Source organism: Ooceraea biroi, chromosome 4 (assembly GCF_003672135.1).
Source record: "Ooceraea biroi isolate clonal line C1 chromosome 4, Obir_v5.4, whole genome shotgun sequence".
Classification (NCBI taxonomy): domain Eukaryota; kingdom Metazoa; phylum Arthropoda; class Insecta; order Hymenoptera; family Formicidae; genus Ooceraea; species Ooceraea biroi.
Genome location: NC_039509.1, coordinates 4,352,289 through 4,374,406, shown reverse-complemented (window position 1 = coordinate 4,374,406; position 22,118 = coordinate 4,352,289). Strand labels below are relative to the sequence as shown.

Here is a 22,118-nt window from a genome sequence, read left to right as displayed (position 1 = left end):
TTTTAATGTATTAGACAAGGGAGACGACGAAGTATGTAACTGGATAATCCGAGCGCCACGTTAACTTGACGCTCAGCGTAGTTACTGAAACGCTCGTTTGCGCGCGGAATGGCAAAGTAATCCGGAACTCGTCTAGACAACCAGTGATCGGATGATCCAACAACAATTTCTAACTGACTCGCAGTTGGCTCTCAAAGAAATAACGTGCTGCTCGTTCCGCGTAACATTTTCGAAGATTAACTCGGCGGCGCGTATTAACATGGCGATCATCTGTTAAAACGAAGTGTGCTTGATGAGACACTCTGCACACATACCATGCGGGGGAGAGATATCCCGGTTTATTCGAGCCAAGACAAGTCCGACTTTATGCACCGCCCGGGATTAGCCGGGCAGAATGTACGCTTGCACGGACGGCGCGAGGACGAAAATTCTCCCATAGAGGTAGCGCACACTTACGGTCTCCTTGGAATCCACTAAACGTTGACCGTTCCTCCACCAGGTGACAGTGGCCGATGGCCTGGAACCGGAAGTTGTGCAGACCAAGTCGTACTTCTTGCCCGCCGACAGTGGCTGGTTCGCGCCAATTATCTTCACTTCCAACGGGCTGACTGAAAATTATTTAATCCAGTTGGTCAGGTGATACCGAGGCCTGCCGGCCATCGATAATGCGATATAAAATACTCGCAAATAATATTAAGATACTCCACAAAGTCTGCATATCGTATGAAATTATGATATGTTCAGGGAAATTCTGGGCGCTGTGCATTTCGTTAAAACGCACGTTAACATAATCTTTTACTGACCGTTTTTATATATAATTTCATTAATACGTTGTAGAATTACATTAATATTAATTTTATTCATTGTTCGGAACAAATGTGCTAAACGTTAAAGGTTTCAGATAGCAATTATAAATGGACTGATAATTTATGAAAAGATCGAAAAAAGCAGAATTTATAAATTCACGATCACATTTTCACAATTACTCAAAGCAAGAATCGCGCTTGAATGAATATATAATTATAAAAAAGGGTGACTCTCGGGGAAATACAATAAATATTAATATCTGTATGATGAATATATAATTATAAAAAAGGGTGAATCTCGGGGAAATACGATAAATATTAATATCTGTATGTTAAAAAACAGGCGGAAATAATGAATCCGTCTAGACGGAAAGCCACGAACGGGGCTGCGTACCGAATTTGAAAATCTCCTCGCGTGCTCCCGCACCCCATTGCAGCCACATGGCTGGCAACGACGAATTTTAAGCGCGGGATCATAAACTCTCCCTCTCTCCTCATTAATCGTACCCGGTCGCGCTCTCTTTTCCGCTCTCTTACTACTTTATCACCCGCCATGTATCTTGCCGCGCGATAGCTCGAGCACCATAACAAAGTGAATAACTTAATTTAAAGCGGGGACAATTAATCTTGCGTCCCATCTTGCGCGCTCTTTTTCAGGATGATTCAAGTGTTTCTCAAGGTAACTCAACAATGAGCGTATGCCGGCCTTTCCCATTTATACGCGTAATCACGTCGCGCAGATCGCTACGTTTGTTCAACTGCACATGCAAGGATGATAATGGCGCAAGGGTGCGATGATAAAATACCGGAGTCGATAGCTTCGATAACACGAACGACGAATACATCTATTTTCAGCCGAGCTGGCGATCCAAGGGCTTCATTCATCATCATCACGTGAGATGTGCTCGAGTTAAATAAATCTCCCTGAACCCATCCCCTCGCTCGCATTTCAACGAAGTATCTCCAATCTGCTGCCGCTTCTTTTCGACTGGATGTATCGGTTTAAAAATTTCGCGCTAATCCCGGCGTCTAGCAAGACAAATTAAAAAAGGTCCGCAATTAATTAACCCCACTCGTTGTTCTAACGTCCCTGCGATAACGGTGCGAGTAAAATTAACCGCCCGGCTGCCCTCGACCGCCGCTCGTTTCTTCGTTATAGCGGGTCGCTGACCGCAAGACGCGTACTTCCCCGCACGCCAAATTGACGTTGATAAATCCTCTTTGTTATAAAGCGATACATCATCGGCGATACTTTGCTCTCGCGCGCGAGCAACTCAAGTTATTCGGAAAATTGTCGTCGTTCTGACATACGCCATGCCGTGGAATGTGTTCCAACTATCGATGGCTTATTTTTGATTATCGATGCCGGAACTATATTCGACAGTTTTGGCGTTTGCCGTCTCCCGTCCGATATCGGATTGAATATTGGTATTTTTTGTTCCTTCTCCCTTCCTCGACTCTGTCTCTCCTCGTTCCGGTGTTACGATGGTTTTACCATTATCTAATTAACTGAGCGGGTTAATTAGATATCCGGGACACCATGGGATCGCTATCTCGCGGATGAATCTTTAGGTGTTTCAGTATAGTTACGATTCAGGAATTATTCCGAGAACGGAGACAATAGCGAACGGAAATGGGTACTTATTGCATGCGATATCGGGTATGCGCGCAAGTGCCGACGACAACTGGAGTCAAACATCCGTGCGCTTCATTCTCTGTGCACTGCAACTTCCGGTAGGTTAGGTTGTTGTGCCCGCGGATTCATTGCGCCCTGCGAATATTTTGTACTCATAAATTTTCATAGTCATCCACGGCGTGAACGAGAAATCTAGAAATTCGTGAGCAAGACGATAGTCAAGGGCGCAAAGTGAGCGGAAACGGCGGAACGATTTCGTGCACGTCGCATCTACAGAACGCGTGGACATCGACGTCTTTCGGTATGGTATTTATAGGGTCGTACGTTACGGGGAAGTTGGTTGATTTACGGCGTGATATGGACGACGGTGAACGGCGCCGCTGCTTGTGAGTGGACCGAAAATATCCGCACGGAAACGATCTATCTTCGTCGTTCTTTTAAAGTAATTTGCGCGCGTCCATTTACGGATCGTAATTATTCGCGAGAACGGCGTGTTCCGACGTGGCGTCGAACGTGGAGTCGGGACGCTGCGGGCGAAAACGCCGTTGGTCCTGAATAACATTAATCGGAGCAACAGACGTGCATCCACCCCGTAATGACATTTATTAATTAATAAGGGTGCCGTTGCATTTTTGCTCCCCTCCCTCCGTCCCCCACGATCATCCTGCGCCCGTCCGCAGCCGGTTCCGGTCATGGCCGGCGATGAGCGCATAATGAAATTAATTAAAGCCGATTTCCATCTACCGTCCTTCGACGAGATCCCTCGCCGATATTATTCGGCTCCACAGTTTTACTTCCACTCAATAATTCAAGATCGATTGCGGAATTACGGCGCGTGCGTACGACCCGTATACTTCAATCGCCCGAAATTTCAGCTTTATCGTGAATTAATCAGTGGCCAAAGCGCGCATTTCGGGTTACGGCGAGAGGATTTTGGAACCCGCATTCTACCCTCGGGAATCACATTTTCCCTCCACATTACCGACATTCGTATGTCCTTTAAAAAGTATAATATTTTATTAGGCAAAAATAAAGATACATTATATATACCGTGCACACGTCAGCCCTTGGTTGGGGGATGCAACGTGCTTTGCGATGCTCGAGCGAGTAATTCACCTTGGCGAGCGCCACGCCGTGGCTGCAATTTGGTCATTCCGTCGCCTTGGGAACGTCTCTCATTCCGGAAGAAAGAAACTCGCTTAATCGAGCTGCGACCGTCGTCTCCGCCAGACAACCCGATTGCCGGAGTAATATTTCAGACATTCTAACCCGTCGCCACTGGCAATAAGGCCACGTTGCCACCCCGACATTGCAGCCGCCGCCGCCACCTTCCCCAATTTCCACCCCCTGAGTTACGGCTTGGGACTAATTTACATGACTTGCACCAAACTAATTCGAGCGACGGTCGATAGCGCCGAGTAAAGGGGTTAAAACGACGTTTACTTTATTACGTAATCACGGGGAAACCTAATATTGACAAAGGCGCGACGCGGCAGCGGGGGCGGAGAAGAGAGCGAGGGAGAAGAGGTCGACGCGTGATGGGGGTGGCGGCAACGTGGTTCGAGATGCCTTACCGGTACCAACCAGCTCGCTCTCGCTTCAAAGGGCGAGCGAGGGTGGCACCCCGCCGTCTGCCCGTTCTCGTTGTAATGCCGCGAGTCTTTGCACCACACTTTGTTACTTACGATTTGCAATTCCGCCGGTGTTTGAGTTTACGGATTTGAGATTTATGGACTCGCGCAATCGGAGGTGGCTGACTCGGGGATGCGACTACGCGGAGGGCCATTCACGCGTGCATGCGTGCATGCGCGTACGTGCACGTGGGAGCGCCTCTCGTTTGCATCTTAATCAAACGGCAGTTTCATTAGCGACAAGTCGCCGGCACGCCGGTTAATTAATGCAACCGTAATGCCGCCGCGTCGTTTAACCCTTTGAAAGCCGCCGATGGCGGTTACGTCGTGCCATTCGCCTTTTCGATCTCCTGCAGGCACTTGGCGGCTGCCAGCCACTCGCCGGACGTAAATAAATCTATGCGAGTTTCTGATCGTAGATCAATCTAATCGTCTGTTATTAGAGGATGTTTTTTTTGTAAAAGAAACTCGCGAGTGATTCGTACATTTATCTACTTTAAAGACGACCATTTTGTCAGTGCAAATTTTTAGCTGTTTTTTTTTCAATTTCCAAACGATCGGATGTTGACAGCTATGTTCGCGCTACGCGATGCTGTGCGAGCGATTTCGTTTATTCGTACTCTAGGATTTTAACAATCCTCTAAGAGCATCTATTAGCGCAACAAAGTGGATAAACGCAAAGCAGGCATTAACGGGCAACCGTCAGGTCTTCTTGATGCATAACCGCATTTAATACGATTATTTTTACCTTAGGAATAGTCTGATAGCTTTGTCACAGGTAAGCGTAAGCACGCGTTATAAAGTCACCGCTACGTATCCGCTTTCAAAGGACGTTAAAATACGCGTTTTAAACAGATTAACCTACATGACGGAAATGCACGAAACCCTACCAGCTCTGCCCGGTCCCTGAATTACACACAATGTATTTTCGTTTATTCATTAATAACATTAATAATAATATTAACAGATCGGTAGAATGCGAGTGTGAATGCAGCGGTGCTTTACGTGCGACAGGCGCGTTGTGTGCGTGTGCACAGGAGAGTTACAAATCACATTAACATGTTGGCGGATATTAGTGGATTTAGCTGTCACTTCGGCGCAAAATTCCAGATATTGCTCTGCTATGCAAATCTGCTTATAACCGTACGTACGTAATCGCCATGTAGGACACGCCAGTCGTCGCTAAACTGCATATACGCCATTCGATATCATTAAAGATGCACTATCAAACCGTCAGATTCTCGATCCGCGTATCCGTATCTAAATACCTGGTAACGGTTCGAATATTATAGCAGCACTCTTCCAACGATACCTTCCTCACGAGACGCATCAATTGTAAATCCGCTTGACGATGCAATTGCGTACGTTTCAAAATGTAAGACATAAAAAATTTCTCCGCATCCCAACGAAAATAAAGATCGACGTTATATTGCCTCTGGGTTTCACTGAACGGATCATCGACAGGTACAATCATCGGCGCGTTAAATATTCAAGGTCTTTACATGTACCTTGATTACCTGTCTATATTAAATTCCTTCTCTCTTTTTTCGCGATATGCTATTTGCGTCCCAATAAAACGGGATTTTTCAAGTTTTGATATTTCACATGTACATGTGTACAGCATATAAGACTTGTTGATACAACTCGTTCTATCTCTTTTTCAAAAGCTTTCTCATCTTTCATTTTTTATCGCGTTATCCATGCGATATTTCTTTTAATCAAACTGAACCTTGCCCCCCTTCTCGCGTTAAAAATTCGCTTCCTTGGAAAGATAAAATATTAAAAAATAAATATCGTCGAAAGAGTATCGTCAAATATCACTCATTGCTTGAAATATTGGAACGCCTTGGACGCGACGAATCTCGCAGGCACGCATCATGGTTCACCATACAGTAACGCGTGTCCGTATGGGTAACAGGTACTATCGTGTACGTGCCCTATCTTCCGCGGCTCTCCTCCATGCAGATGCTTTATCTCCCAGTCGCGAAGTTCATCTAGCAAGCTGCGAAATCGGGACATGCACCGGCTCGCTATTGTTCCCCATTCGCGTCGTTGCGGACCACCATAAATGCCGTATCGCGCGCGTGCACCGACGGGAAAATTTGCTCCACGCAACCGGCCGTATCGCACCGACATGGCGTCTCGCATTCAAATCCTCTCCCTCACGATTCACGTCTCGTGGGTACAACAGAAGGGTCGGAGATCGCGTACTGCTACTTAAGCTTGGCTCACGCATGCCGCCAGTTGCTGGATACGTATCGCGTGTTCCTACACGCTCTGCGAGTTCCGAAGTTGGAACGGCCTCGAGAGGCCGAGTCGACGTATCCGATCCTAGTTAACGTTGCCAGAGTCACGAGCTAATCATAGAAAAAGGAACAAATAATTAAACGAGGGTGCGTTTCTGACGCGGCGTGTACTCTTAACGATGCACATCGTACCCTTTGGCAAGAACGGTCAAAATGTAATCGTGATAGATAGGGGTAAGAGAGAGAAAGAGAGAGAGAGATAGAGAGAAAGAAAAGTTGGGGAAGAAAACTTTGACTAACACAGTCGTAATTTTTTTAGCTACTTAACCAGACTTCATTTCCCAAGAATTGACACTATCGCCCGGAGCGGCACATATTTTCGGTAACACGGCGGAAACCTGTTTCAAGTTTCCTGAATGTTCCGTGACGACAATTTCGCGACATAATTCCTCGTAGCACTGTCGCCTGTGTCTCCGGCGCTACCTCAGCTTCGTATCTCCTCGTACACGCGCGGAGGATACGCGAGAGGCCGCATTTTCCTTGCTCGCGAATCCGGGCTCCTCGCAAAACTCGTTGGCAACTTTTTGCACGGGGTTGCAGGGTGTCTCGTTCGCGGCGCGTAGTTCTCGCGACTTCGTCGCGAATGCCGGGTCGCGCCTGGAAGCAGCAAATAAGCCCTATTGTCTGCGGTCTTAACTCAATGAACGACGTAATTTTCGCCGGCCGGCGCGTCATAAATATTCATCAAGAGTTAATTGTAACTCTCGGTTCTCGCCCTCTTCTCTCCCTCTCTCTCTTCATCTTTTCTACGCGGATAAGCAACATGCTCGATTACGCGCGCTTCGGTAATCCGCGAAGATAAACCTAACGGTCGATTATTTCGGCGAGCGATAAGGCGAGCGGCAGACGACGTGCAGAGATACTCAGGGGTACATCGATCGACGCCGGGGAATTGCTTCATCGGCGACATTGCCGGTTTCTGCAGGTAAGACACGCGCGTAATTTGCACGGAGCTATTCGGGCGCGCGCGTCACGTCGCTTGCATCGGGAATAGATCGTACCCGCAGATTTGACTTATCGCGTGGCGAACGCCCGTATTCGAGGTAGCTTGATCCCTCGCCGGAGCTGCGGGAAAGAGGAAATCACCGAAATGGATTAAGCGTTGATTAACCGTGATTAATGTTCACCACTGGTGAACTCCGCTCGCGCACGTTTGTCGCACAAAAGCCAGCGATTGTGTGGTTGAACTTTTCAATCCTTTCCCGAGGTCCGGGTCCACTGTCGACTATTTTAATCTCGCGGCGATGTGCTTCCGACGTTGCAAAATGCGCGCACGGCCGAGCCCGGTTGCAGTCGGTTGCACTAACTCGAAATGATCAGCATTGTCATACATGGGAATATTCCCAAAAAGCGTCGTGGCCCTGGATATTGGAGTGTGTTCCTTCCGAGCAAGACCATCGACAAGAACTACATCGCCGGGGATGGAAATATTTCACCATCTCCAGGCGGCTCTCTGACCATTATTTAATTGCGAGGGAAAAATCGTCAGGGTGAAATGTCGACGGCGCGGGTCGGAAATGGAAGCTGGCGTTATGCGACAACGAACTTTCCGTTCTGATGGACGCAACTTTAGACGAAATCACGGCGCCATGAATGCGCTGGAGACGCTGTCAATCTCGAGGCCGACAATGAGTCTCGTGGGTGCCGAACGCCGCACGAAAGAGCACTTCCATTTAAGCACCGGCCTCGCGCGGGTTCATGGGGCTCCTCAAGACAAGGGAAAATTGGATGAAAGGCGTCGTCGCTGCCGGGAGGAGAGGGTGGCCGAGGGAAGGGAGGAAAAAGCGTGGAATGAAAACGGTGTTCGGTCGCAAGAAGGATATCCGCCGACCCTTTTCCGTTCCGCCCGATTCCTACTGCGGTTCCTCTCCCCGAAATCGACCCTTAACCCCTTAACCCGCAAGAACACGCGCCGAGCAATTAAGATAATTCGATTATAAGAGAAGGGAGGTTCGAACGTATTAAGTATCTTTTTTTTATAATGCATTTTAATGGTGGTTTTAGCGAAGTAATGTTTTAACGATAAATACGCGCAAGCTATTAAATAGATAAAATTAATGAAATATCCAGTCACTTCTCGTTACTGCGAACGGTCTTAAGTAGTTTGCGTCGAGATAATGAATCAATTTTCTTTAAATACATACGTTAGTTTTTTATTGATGCTGTTTTATTAGTAAATCATACGCTAATTTGCAGTGACAGAGAACATGCATTTGGGGGTTAATAAGTATTAATAGGTCCTATCTCGATTCTTTCTGCATCATGAAAATATTATTTGATGATACTTGAATCCCCTCAGAGTGCAAAAGCTTGTTCTTATTCATTCGCAGCTTCCTTTTCTTGGCATTATCGTACTGTTTACGAAATTTATAATCATTTATATTGCGAAAAATTGCAAAAAAAAATTACCAGGCGAGCCTCATTAACGGCTGAGAAAGAAACTGCTGGAGACGCGAACGCGATAATGAAGATCCTCAGATGGGAAGTATCGATGCATACAGACAGCTTTTAAAGGGAAACCTATTACAGTTGAGCAATCGACGTTACGCAGTTACGATGAACGGGAGTACCGATCCGATAAGGCGAGGCGAAATGGTGATAAAGCCGCGTTTGCTGATTGGATCTCTTCCGATATTGACCGCGCTTTTATTACTTCCGCTTTTTCGTACTTCAACGTGCGCGGAATATCGTATTCTCCCGTGTCCCGAGGGGCGAGCAAACTTTTTAGAGGTTTTTCGGGGTGAGAGATATCGGGTTACCAATAAAATGCGAAACAGTCCGACATGATACACTCTCCTCATGTGTATATGTATGCGTTAAGAAAACGGTTTGAGACTTCAAGAGCACGTAGTTCTTGTCGGGGCATGTCAGGAGAGTAAAGACGGAGGGCGAGGGGACAGGCACGAAAAGAGATCTTGCGCAATAAAATTCGCAGACTCTTTTGCCCGCTGCGATCCTGCGCGTGCGAATTAACTTAAATTGGCTCGCATTCGCCGAGATATGACAAGCCGGCAACGTGCATTAAAGTTTTCTCATGGCGTTCGTCGCGAGGAATCTGCCACTGACACTCTCCATCCCCCGGGACACCCTCGCGTTGGCTCTAGCTAATGTCATTCCGCTCGTACCTCCTCTTTGTCGCTAGAGTGTCCTTTCGGAAACGTTCGGCGTACGTGTGCGTATGTGAAAGTCGTCTTTATGTGGAAGCCTGTTTGCTGGCATCGCACGTAAGCATATTCGCGATGGCAAGCGAGAAACCAAGTTTGAAAACGCACGAGCACGCGAGCACGAGCATCTTGAGTATGCGCGCATGCACCAACCTCGTCATACTCGCGCACGCTAATGGTTATCGATTTCCAAGAGCGCCATATCGTTCCTCGAGCCGAGAACGGTTGGCGATAAACAAGGCCGGCTCGCGAAACGCATAACGAGACCGTTCATTAATCCGCAATTCCGACGGCGCAGGATTTGTCACGCGTATCATAACAAGCGACGTGCGGGAACGCGCGAATACGGGGGGGTAGAATCGCGCTAGAATCAGAGTCTGCGAAGGGCATCTCGATGCCCGAGGGCAGTTTACTTTGCGCGGAATCGTCTTGAAAGTATCGTCCGCGGCGAAAGAAGATTAAATTATGTAAGCGATCTTTCCTCCCCGTCTCCCGGAGCGCTCGCGTTTGAATGACGGACGAAGTGGAGAAGTTCTCCACTTGGTGTCACTTTGAGAGATCATACCGAATGAATCATTCAGGGGAAGCGTGTAAACAGTGTTTCGTTCTGGTGAGACTCGTGAGAGCATTGGACAGCTTTGTTCCATGAGGGCGGGCACGGTACCATGACGGAAACCACGGAGCAAGGGACAGCACCGAGCGCTATCTCTTAACTTTGGGTTGAGGGTGGAGAGAGCGGGCGAGCGAGCTGCGCTACCCTCTAAACATAAACAAGAAACTACCATAACGTACCGCAAACTCTAAGGAGAAACGGTTCCGCGAGTTCAATTAGCATCGGTCTACGCCCGCAAATACTTGCGACTCATGCCATGAATAATCTTGCCACTCGTGGAAAAGAAGAAGCGAAGGGGAGACCGCAAGAAGTCGAAGTTTGATTAATGCGAATTAGACTATTGAAACAATTAATAACTGGGTCAGGTCGGGTCATGCGAATCCACAGACACGATCAGACGACACAGAGATAATCCGGAAGCTTCTAAGATGAATTTTGCACACCGCTAGGGAGGTGTCATTGCCAAGTACTGCACAGCGAATTGAATTTATTCAAAACTGCCACCCGCTGAGCCAAGTAAATTTTGTATAACATTGTCCAATTTGGGCCTCCCGAGTGGAGAGCTCTCTAATTCTGTACCTCTTCAAAAATGCATTGGACAGCCCCCTTCCGATATGTCTCGGCTCGGTCGTCTAATCCATTTTGCATGACTCATCCGGGATAATCGTAAAGCATCGAGCTGCGTCAATTTGCCGTGATGGCGCATTTAAATCCTCATGCCCGTTTTCGTGGGGCAGCCAGCAGCATCCGCGAAGCGGTCACCGCTGTCACACGCACCGCGCGCTGTGCAAATTGAGTTTGAAAACGGTGGCATGGTCGCGATAGTTTCAATTTTGTCGCGACGTCCGTCTGTTTTTGATGCTTTTCAAGTAATTGCGGCGCGAGATGCGCGACATGATGAAAACAGCCCCGGTAGCTTTTCTTTCATCATTAATGCGACGCACATACGTTCCCCTCGCGGATGTGCTTATGCTTATGCTAGCAGATGAGACATCGCTTCTTCTGAAATGAAACTTTCTCCTACATTCTTTACCCCTGCCCGAGTAAATGCGCTTTATGTATTTTGCCAGTGATATTAATCTCCGGTACGATATGGTCAAAATAAAATAAAAATGGCAGCCAGTCGAAATTGGAACGTCAGTCGTTTGCACAATGCAAAACTGCTATCGAAATGTCAGCAAATTGTTCGTCATACCTATAGGCCGACGTAATTAACGGTTATAATTTCCGCATTAAACTCGAATTTTGTTTTTACCGATTAATTAGCGGTTGACCAGTCAGATTGCGGCTTTTTGACCCAATAATCGGGTAATGACATTTGGTAGAATTCTTGTAAATTTATCGCATAATTTCGAGAGAGGCATTATTTGACAGCTATTATATCGAGAGAGTTACTTTCGATGAGCTCTCGGATTTTCATGTACCGGACCGACGAGAACCCATAGATTCCTCATTGCCCGGAGGTGCTAAGGTATTTTCGTTCTCATTTCGGCGCGCCGTTCGTCTCTGCACGTGTACGTGTAAAATCTTTCAGCCATCTCACTGTACAGAATGGTCTAAGAGCCAACAACAACGTTTCTACTAGTAAAGCCTTTGAAGAGTATTTCAGCTTGAAATTAATTTCTAATTAATTAATCTCTTGCTCTACAACTTTAACAAATCTCATTGAGATTGATGTTTATGAATGCCCCTTTATGGAAATGAAGTTTATATAAGATTACTGTTATCAGTTGTAGAGTCGCGCGAATTTATCACGTAACATGATTAATCCATCAGGATTAATTAATCCATCATGATTAATCCATCAGGAAAAATAATTAATTTTGATTGAATTTTAGTCATCGGAAACGGCATTACTCTACTCGAAGATGTCTCCTCTTGAATCACCCTGTAGGGGTTGTTCCTGCCTAGACCTTCCGCCGCCCGGGGCTGCGACTCTTTTGCTTTCACGTCCGGCTCTCTCCCTCTCCCTCGCTCTCCTGATTTTCTCGTCTCGAACTACTCGACAGTATTTTCGTCGCTAAAAATTCAGGCCAGCCGCGAGCGAGCGCGGTGCCTCTTCTATTCAGCGGTCGCGAGCCTATTCAGCTCGAGAGGAAGAAGACTGCTGCATTTCAGCAAGCCACACCGTGAATCATCGCGGCTCGTTCCACGGGAAGCGCAAACACGCAGCCATGAGGTTGGATGTTGTTTCGTTCACGGGGTTGCGCACGGAGGCGCCGTTGACATTGCGCGGATTAAATCGCTACGGGGAAATACAGTACACAGGGAGACAGTGATAGAGATCCGTAGATAAGATCCCCATAGATATATACATCTCATAAATATTCAGTGAGTATTTTTAGATATCTGAATATTTTGGTGCACTCGCGTGCATCGCGATATTTAAAGTGCTAACGTTTTTAAATATTGCTTTCTCGTTATTCGCTGTTTTCAGAGGATTCCGTTTTACACGAGAACGAATGGTCGGACGTGTATTGTGCAATATGGAAACAGTATTATTCTTTATTTACGCGGTAGAGTCTCGGAAAAGTATAACGCGAGAGGATTGTATCACGACTGTATAATGATATTTAATATAATATAATATACGTACGATATATGAAAGATTATGTAATAATTAATTAGTCGAATATTTGAATATTTCAACATTTAGATATTGTAGGACATTCGGAAAATCCGATCGATACTCTATTTCTAATATCTCTGTGTCACGTATGAGGAATAATTGATATTCCCTTGGCGAGAAAATGTATTTATAAAAAAAAAAATTGCACGCACTTGGGCATTATTCATGTACCGTTCAAAACTTGTGAACTTTTTTCTTTAATGATATGAGCTATATTTTTCTTTCGTGTTTTACTTCCATATTTTCGACAGAAATATCAGTTATCGTATTTTACATCGAAACTGTTTGTCTCTTCAATTTCCACCAAGTTTATTATACACGTGCTCCATGTACGCAAATGTTTAGAAAACCGATACAGTGTCGAGTTTTTCGCAGGACATATTATTTTCCGTTATAATGCTGTGAATCATCTGAAAATGTTTCCGCAATAACAAACTCTAAATAATGGCATACCTCGGATAATTAGCTAATTAATTGATTAACGAAAAGATGAGTAATACCGTATAGCGCACGTTGTGCATCGCTTTTTCATGCAAGGTGGACCATACGATAGCGACCACAAAAGCTTGCAAAATAACGTTAACGTTCGTTAAACAAAGTATACTGCTTGCGCGAGAGAGTTTCGGGTGAATTACCGGCGTTTCTTAGGGTGAATAACGTCGTTGCACTACTCGTGCACAGAATACGTGTTGCATGGGATAATAGATGCATCGATGGCTGTGATTCCATCGATCATGCAATCATTACGAATTACGGGTCCGGGAAGATCGTCAATGAGACCGTTGAAACCTCACACAATATCTGCTGCAATAACTTGGCTGTATGGCTAATAACTCTGGCCGCCCAAGTGCATGCATTTATCAAACTTGACGCGCTCTTACCGCTGTACAGGTCGTCCCATAAGTCACGCATTTTTCACGGGTCACGGAAAACTGGGAGTTTTAAGGAAGTGCCGGTTATTTCACACTGTCGAGAGATCGATTCGCGTTATACGCCGTCGAGAATTAAATGGCTCTGACGGATGAAGTTCTCCAAGTACACGCAGGAGAAAACAGATAAGAAAACTTGACTTTCGAGAGTTCTTCGCGGGGAAAGTTTAATTTAAAAAAGTACTTAATTATAAACTCCTGGTGTATTTCTGGAATGCGAAATGCAGAAATAATCTTGGCTGCTTCGTATCTGCCAGGGATGAGTACAAGTAATAAAGGTGCGGATTCACGTTCGCCGAAGAATCTGTATCGCCGCGAGCGAGACAGGCTTTGGAGCATCCAGTATACCCGATCGCAGCCCTCATCGAAGCGCGAAGTAATTGTCCCGTCGTCGTTCCGGAACCTGGTCGGCAGCAGCCCGGAAGAGACCTTAAATCTTGCAGGATTACCATATTCCTCGATGCTGTACACGCGACTGCACGACGTAATTATTAATTCGGCGAGCCTTCCGAACGCATTTAACCAGCGTCGCGACACCGGCGACGCCTGTTTCGTGCCGGTGAAGGGGCGATTCCGAGGATTTAAAAGGGATCACACGAAAATCTGCAGTGGCACTCTTTGAAGTCTTCATCTCTCTTAATAGTCTTCTCGCGGATAGTCTTTCTCGCAGAGTTGCGAGAACAAACAAGATAAATGACTGAGACAGCAAATGAGATTTTTAATTAAAGACCTGCTCATTTACTCACATTTAACTTGACCTGTTGATTGTTCCAGGTTACCAGGTAATTTCGTCCCTTTCTCTCTTTATCTCATTTGTGACTCTGAGTTTTCAACTTTAATCTGTTTCACCCTCCGGTCTCATTGAAGCTTCGAGAGACTCGGGAGGTGTCTTTAAAAACATTTTTGTAATCGCGCGTTTGTTAAGTAACGACACCGGTAATTCCGAAATCTGGATACGCGCGGAAAGTCCGGACTACACATTAGACATCCACGCTGAGGCTTTTAATTAAAATCTGTCCTCATTCACTCGCTCTCAAATTTAGTCTCTTAATTATTCCAGTCGCCAGCAAGCAGTTTCCTTTCTCGGCTTCAAGTTTTCCACTTTAATCTTCTTCATCCTCCGGCTCTATTGACTCGGGAACATTGTGCGTGCGTCTTTGCACATGTCCGTGACCTCGTGCAGTAACGAAACAGTGACACAAATGGTCGAAAATTTGAATATTATGGACGTTCAACAGCCAAGGGGATTTACTTTAACGACACTCGTAGAAGCTTTTTTTATACGGTATCAGATAAGAGAATTGACTTGCCAAAGAATTAACTTGTCAAATTATCGGATTAATCGCTATTGAGGGGGATGTTTCAAGATTCAAATAGCGTGGCGAACTTGACGATCCAAAAGTGCCTGCTGGACACCTGCGCTGATTCCGCTAATGTATGCCGTTCCCGTGATACATGCCGTAAGGGATAGTCGCAAGTTCATCCCTCTCTCTCTCTCTTTCGCTTTCGCGCGAATACATCAGACGAGCGTAATCCAGATTAATTCGAGAAGTTCGAGGCAACGAACCCGGCGCTTTGGCTGGATGATCCGGCCGGATGATTCTGGCGAGTCGTGCGCTGCTGACAGAGACGCCGCTTCAAGATATCGAAGAGAAGCTGAGGCTCTGGCGGTGAATAGAGGATGGGGTGGTACGGGGGCGCTCGCGAATATCCCGCGGGATTTCGCGGGATTGAATTGCAAAGCGAATGAAAACCAAACCCCGCGGATAAGGAGCCGTCGATGCGGCTCCGGAATCGGTGACGTGCGTTTCTCGCGGCGCTTCTTTCCGGCAACGCGATACGTGCGCGGAATCGCGGCGGCTATGCGAGCGATCGCGAGCGTAGATTCCGAGCGGAGAAAGAAATCTTTCCGTCGAGATTCCGCGAAGGTGGCGAGGGTAGATGGATTCGCTGGCAATCGCGAACACGCGGCAGACGCGCGCGAGATCCTTCTCGCCGTCGAGAGCGCGAAGAAGGCTTACTTCTCACACGGGGCCGGGTAATTGATCGGCAGATTCAATTTCGCGCGGATAATGAAACGCTGCGTGGAGAAAGGGAGGAAGGAAGGAGAGCTCTCGCGTCGAACGATCGTTTTAATTCTATTTAGCGCGGTGGTCGCGATCGTGCAAATCGTCAAAGCGCGTAGACGACGTGCAGTGATGTCCTTAGGGCGGAAGCGCGAAAGACAGTTGTTGCGGAAACTCATTAAACACATGGGAGACAAAGGGACAGAGAGAGAGCGAGTGAGAGCGAGAGCGAGAGAAAGAGGATGGTAAATTGTTGACTCATCGATTTGTAGCAGTCGAGTTTAATTCATTGAGCATACTGGGTACGTCATGTCGATTGTGTTCGTCCTAATTGGAGAGAATCTGGGTTAAGTTCTTTAGATTTTTAATGAGTTCCAAAAACATTCTTCTCGAAAAACCAATCTCAAGTACGTTAAAATGAATCTGTCAAATTAAGCTCGGAGACTGTCAAAACACTTTATATATGTATGCATACAGACAGTTTTACCCGACAGTTTTTGGGTACTCTCACAATCAGCCATTCAGCCAGTATTTTAGCGCATTACGCGGATTCTTCATTTTCGCTGCGCGGCTCGCGTTGAATTGATAATCAATCATCCTCCTCCGAGACCGCGACGTACACTCCCATTATCCACCTTCTTGCTAATCGCTCATTAGTCCCGTTATTGTCTCCATGCGAGGACATTTGTCGGGCTCTTCTGTGACGTCTGAGCGGCCGAGGTAATAGCCCGTGCGAGGGAGGAGGACAGACAGCATCCATTCGGCGGCATTCACGGGATGTGTCCGTAATAGGTATTGTCAAGTTTGCGCGCTAGCGAGTCGACAAATGACTTCTGTATTCTGTCAGCGAAATGAATAACGTCGTGCGCGCGTTATAACGTAGATACGTACGGCGCGCAAACGCGAGGCAAACGCTCGCGCCGGAATCAGGCCGAAAAAGGTGGCTCATGGCACATCGAAAGGGATCGCGCTTTTACTTGAAAGGGAGATATATTACCGGGAAATCCGTGTTACCGAACGCCACACATCGAGCGCGAGTGTTGCTCGCCGCCAAAAGCTCAGGCAAAGGGAATGCCACGTGGTATCCGGTCTAAGGAAGCGTTCCCTCCTGATATCTCCTCGACTCCCCCTTGGCCGAAGAAAGTGTCGCTCATGACACTCGAGTATTTTGGGTATTATGCCGATGACACGAGCCAATATACATAAAATATCGACGTTCTCGTCGCGGGGAAAATACACTGTAAATTGATCGACTCTCAGCGATTAAAAGGAAGCGAGAAACTAGGGGATGTACATGGTTTACGGTATATGTATATCTCGTACGCGTATTTTGCCTGAACCGCGCGAGATTCCCGAGTTTCTTCGGAAAAATCCGCAGTCGGAGAAACACAATCGGAAGCGAAAATTATTTCAGATTTCAGTGCTCGCGACGTCGCGTAGTTTTGCCTCCGAAGTACCAGTTCTAGAGCTCGCTACTCGATGCGAGAGCCCATTACTTAATACACGTTCTATTTCCGTGCGAGTAACGCGCGCTCCTCTTCCTCTCTACATTTTTTCACGACAAAGACCGCGCTTCCCGTTAAATAGATCGTTAAACGAAAAAGAACAAGAGAGGAGGAAAAAATGGAGGAGAAAAGTCAAATCAGTTCGAAATCGCGGCGAGCGTACTTCGTACTTCGCTCTCTCTTCCCGAATCGGCCGTCGCGTAACAATACCTGATAAAAATCGATTTAACTGCGAACGACGGCATTGTTCCGATCCAATTCGCGTATGCTAATGGGATCTAATCTCCGCGTTCTCTCCACCGAACGTGCAGAACATTGTCCGATAACTCCACGTTACACCGAACTTGCTATCATGTAACGTCGCGTGTTTAACCGGTTTCATCCCGAGTGACTTTCGCGCCGCGTCTGCGAGCTTTGTCGGGAGTTCACGCTTAACGTCACGAATCACTGACCCAGAAAAATGTTGTGACGGTTCTGCGTTTTATCGCGTGAAACATATTTCTTTCGCGTGCACTTCGCGTTGCTTGTATGTCCTGAGCGTTTCCCGCTGTCGAGAAAATGCTCGACTCGCGCACCACTTTCCCGCTTCACGTAATCTAGCTTCTATATACATTTATATATATGTATATTTGAAACAGATATCATAATTTTATATATACATTAGTACGCAGTGATGTTTATGCATATACACAGTGTAAGCACTTTACCGTCTGTTAGATATTGAAATTGATGCGTATCTAAACGTATCTAAACGTGTTTGCCGGAGTTCCAAAATTTTATTATTTGCGACACGTATGCGGAATTCTCTTACCGCGGAAGCTGGCCAGAAAATCAATTAGCCAGCGAGAATATCGCGTATATGTGCACATTTAATTACGTCCGAGGGCGAACAAAAGTTTCCTTTTATTACATTCGGATTAGAGCCGGCTCGAGCCGCAGCCAAGTGAGCTTGTTTCCATTATGCTTCGTCCATTGCTTTTAAATCGCGGCCGAACTTTTCCTCGTGTATTCTTTAATGAACGTTCTCTCGGCTGCTCTCCCAACTCTTACCTCACGACGTCAATAAGAAATTCAAGAAGCGCTCGCGCGTTCGCGTTTTCTTTAGCTTTACGATTAAAGCGTTTAATGTGCACTCTACTTTTCCGTGAAAGATACATCTGCTCGTCTGTACTGCTTCCGTTGTAATTATTAAAGCGCTCAATATTTTTTTTCTCGGCAATATTTGTCGTGTAACAGTTGCAACGTCGCTACAAAATAATTAACATATTTTCGCGTACCATTCCGCGCATGCATGATTTAATTATATTTATTTATCGTGATTATTACGCAAACGCTGTAGTTCGTTCGCAATTCCGTTTTTCGCAGATTTATTTCCGGTCAGTGTTATTATATGGTAAAATCCAATCAAACCATAAATTTATCAGTCAGTTTCGAAACAACAACAACAAATCTATAATTTCCGGAAATTGAGACAGCTAATAAAACGCGTTCTCTCGCAATGCAAGCGGCGTATGTGCAACACACACGAAAACAAGGCAATTCCGGCCCATCTCTGTGCAACGCGATATTACTATTTAGATATTATTCCGTTTGCGCGCAACATTTATATTTCGCGAGCAGGTTTAAATGTTTCTATGGACGTTGTTCGCAAAACTGCTGAATAAGCGCTTACACGGCTCCTCGCATTTTTAAGGATTTAAAAGTTATTTCGTCCGCGATATACGATAATCCCGTTATCCTGTATCCCGGGAACGGCCGTCTTAGCGGCCCTCGTCGGCTCCCTCGTAAGCGTGCGCGATCGAACGAGAGATCTCGCGATAATCTACCCTCTTGCGGGGACGATGGGCGATTCGCAGGGAGCCAGCGAAAATGGAGTTGTACGTGTATGCGTGCGGGATACCTTTTCTTCTGACACTCGCTTTTATCTCTGCCCGTACAAAAGGAAAATAATGCGGTCGGCGGAATTTGCGGGGGTGGCGGTGACGCCGACGCCGATGTCGACGCCATCCTCATCGTTGTCGTCGTCGTCGTCGCCGCCACCGCCGCCGCCGTTATCGGGAATATTTTAAATCACGTCCGAGATAATCGAATTCCACGCCGCGAGAAGACGCACCACGTTCGCCCGGACGTTATTCACCCTTTAATGGCGAATTCGCACCCTCGTCTCCAACTTCCTCTGCCTCTCTTTGTCTCTCTTTCTGTCTCTCTATCTCTATTTCTATCTTCCTTTCTCATCTTCCCTTTTCTTCCTTTTTTACCCTCCAACGCGCCATTTACGCATCGCTGACGGACGACGGACCCGACCTCGTAAAGAATGCAGAGTTTCCCTCCGGGGAGCGCAACTGGAGTAACAGTACGTCCTTCGGACCATTCCGCTCGTAAATTGTACCATCCGTCCATCCTGATTCCGTGCTGCGGCGAGCACCACGCGATCATCTCATCTCCATCGGCGATACGTCGCGTTCTGTATCTAGTACGTGCCGACATCTTAACTGTCGGAGTTATGGAGTCGACGTAGCACGAAGGGAACGTCAAGGAACATTTATCGGCCTGCCTCCCTCTCTCCCCTAATTCCTCCCCCCATAACGTTGGGTTGGATCTTGGAGATCGAGTTTTGATGAAACCTTTCTGCTTTCATCCTTTTTTTTCTAATTGAGACGTTCTTACGGGCGTTCTTAAGGGTAAAGAATTAATTAATCATGGATCGCGCAGCGTGTCGTGCTGCCCACTTGCAAACAGCAAGTGGACCCTGGTTGTGTTGGGATTGTCTTGTATGTTATTGTTAGCATGGGTGTTTGACGTTGGTATGGATGTCAAACATCTATATCAATACGTCGACAGTATTGATCTAGGTGTTTGACATCATTGTGTGCCTTAGGTATCGGGGTTGTAAGCGTTATTATAGCACATCTTGTGGTCTCGAAGAAGCACGTCGTCATCTATTTTCTTGCACTCCACCGAAGTGCTCGCGTGCGCTACGTGCGCAGGTCGTCCTAGAATTGGGACGATCCATCAATGCACCCTCTGACCGATGTAAAATCGAGGGAGGATTAATATAACAACGAACGAATCTCATTTGATTGATTTTCGTGCAACTGCGATCATCGCGACAATTTCGCTCTGATCGTTGATGCACGGGGTACAATTTAAATGCTGTACAATACTAAATGCCACGTGCGCATAAATAACAAGGAATTAAATTGGACAATTGAAAACGAGAGAATTGTATGGATTTGGCAGCCAATGCAGAGCGAGCGAATACGGTTGGTGCCAGTATAAATCTTTCAATCAGGTATAATCTTCTAAAGAGATGGACAAAAGGGGAGAGCGGGAGAGAGGGGGGGGGAAGAGAAAGGAGAAACCGCTATTTTATGACTGAAATACGTATTAAAGCTCGGGCAGAGATCCTCTCAAAGCAGGCCGACGCACTCCGACCGAATATATCTCGTCTCCGCATCGACGGGAAAAGTCTCCTCATTCCCTCTTTTCTTCTTTCTTTCTTTCTTTCTTTCTTTCCTTCCTTCCTTCCTTCCTTCCGGAAACTTACTTCGTCGATTCGCGAACGGGTCTAGAAAAATGGCCATCGAGTTTTCTATTATCCCGATAAACATCTCACGGTGATACGGACGGTTTGTCAATAGCGCGCGGTACATACAGTCGAGGTGTTCGACGACGAATCCTCTTTCCTCGTAAGCGAACGGCAAATGCGATATCGCGGAGCATTCGGGATTACACATCCTTCAAGCACACGCTCGCATTTCTATCCTATTACCGCATCGGAAGGGAGAGGCAGGCGAAGAGAGAAAGAGAGAGAGCTATTATCCAGTACGCATACCTTTGGCATTGTCGCTGTAAGACGATTAATTCGATAGTAGGAGTTTGGCAATTACCGAACTCTCCTTGCGTTCACCACGCAGAATCCGCGTCGGAGAGACATTTGGTAATATCTTTTTTAAAGCACAGCTCTATTTTACATGATAACGGATTACATGAGACGCCGTTATATATGCCATGGTCGTTCGTGTGTGTAATGGTACATAGCGATCATCCTGTCTCGCGCAAACCGTTATAAAAACGCCGATAAAACGTGTCCCGCCTGTCCAGCGATACCGGGGGCGGATCACGAGCGTGCAAGCGGAGAGGACGAATTTTGATCCAGCAGCGTGACCGGCGGGATACTTACAATGCATGTCCACGCCGACCGACGACGACAGCGGCTTCGACCTATTGTTATTCGTGGCATTGCAGGTCAGCACCGAGTGGACGTCGTCCCGACCCAAATTCTGAACAGCGATCTCGCTGCGTGCCACGGCGTTACGCAGCATCATGGTCCGGTTGGTGACGAATTTGTCGTTGAGATACCAAGTCACCGTCGGCGCCGGCTTACCTGCGGAAAATACATCAGTTCCGTTGTGGCCTGTTGCGCGTCAGATTTCATCGCGAAAAAAATGATCAGCGCGCTTCCACGCAGCACACACGCGCGCGGTGACGCTTGAATTTAACGAGATGCCAATAGGCTTCGATCGATATTTACCAAAATTAAATTACATGGACATCGAGATACCATCGTGGTTTAAATCGTGATAATAATCGTGGTAATAAGAGTTAACAAGCGTCGATATTGCTCGATATTTTGGTTAAAAAGATATAATGAAACATGATGATTATACAATATATAATTGCGCGGAGAATTGTAATGCCAAATGTATGAGACATAAAATTAATTTAATGAACAAGCACAGATAGTGTCGTTGAACAATCAATTTTAGTATTACTAATAGGCATAAACATAAATATTTGAATTACTTGTTCACAGCTATGCGTGTTATATAT

General features: G+C 46.5%; 1 protein-coding gene across 1 annotated transcript in view; it reads right to left on the bottom strand.

Moving 5' to 3' along the window:
- Positions 1-22,118, bottom strand: part of LOC105280531 (neural cell adhesion molecule 2) — a 192,961-nt gene that overhangs the window by 17,923 nt on the left and 152,920 nt on the right. Inside the window, exons 5-6 of the mRNA XM_011341145.3 lie at positions 21,469-21,672; positions 457-608 (exon numbers count right to left, since the gene is read on the bottom strand). Coding sequence (XP_011339447.1) covers positions 457-608; positions 21,469-21,672 — 356 coding nt within the window. The remainder of the gene's footprint in view (positions 1-456; positions 609-21,468; positions 21,673-22,118) is intronic.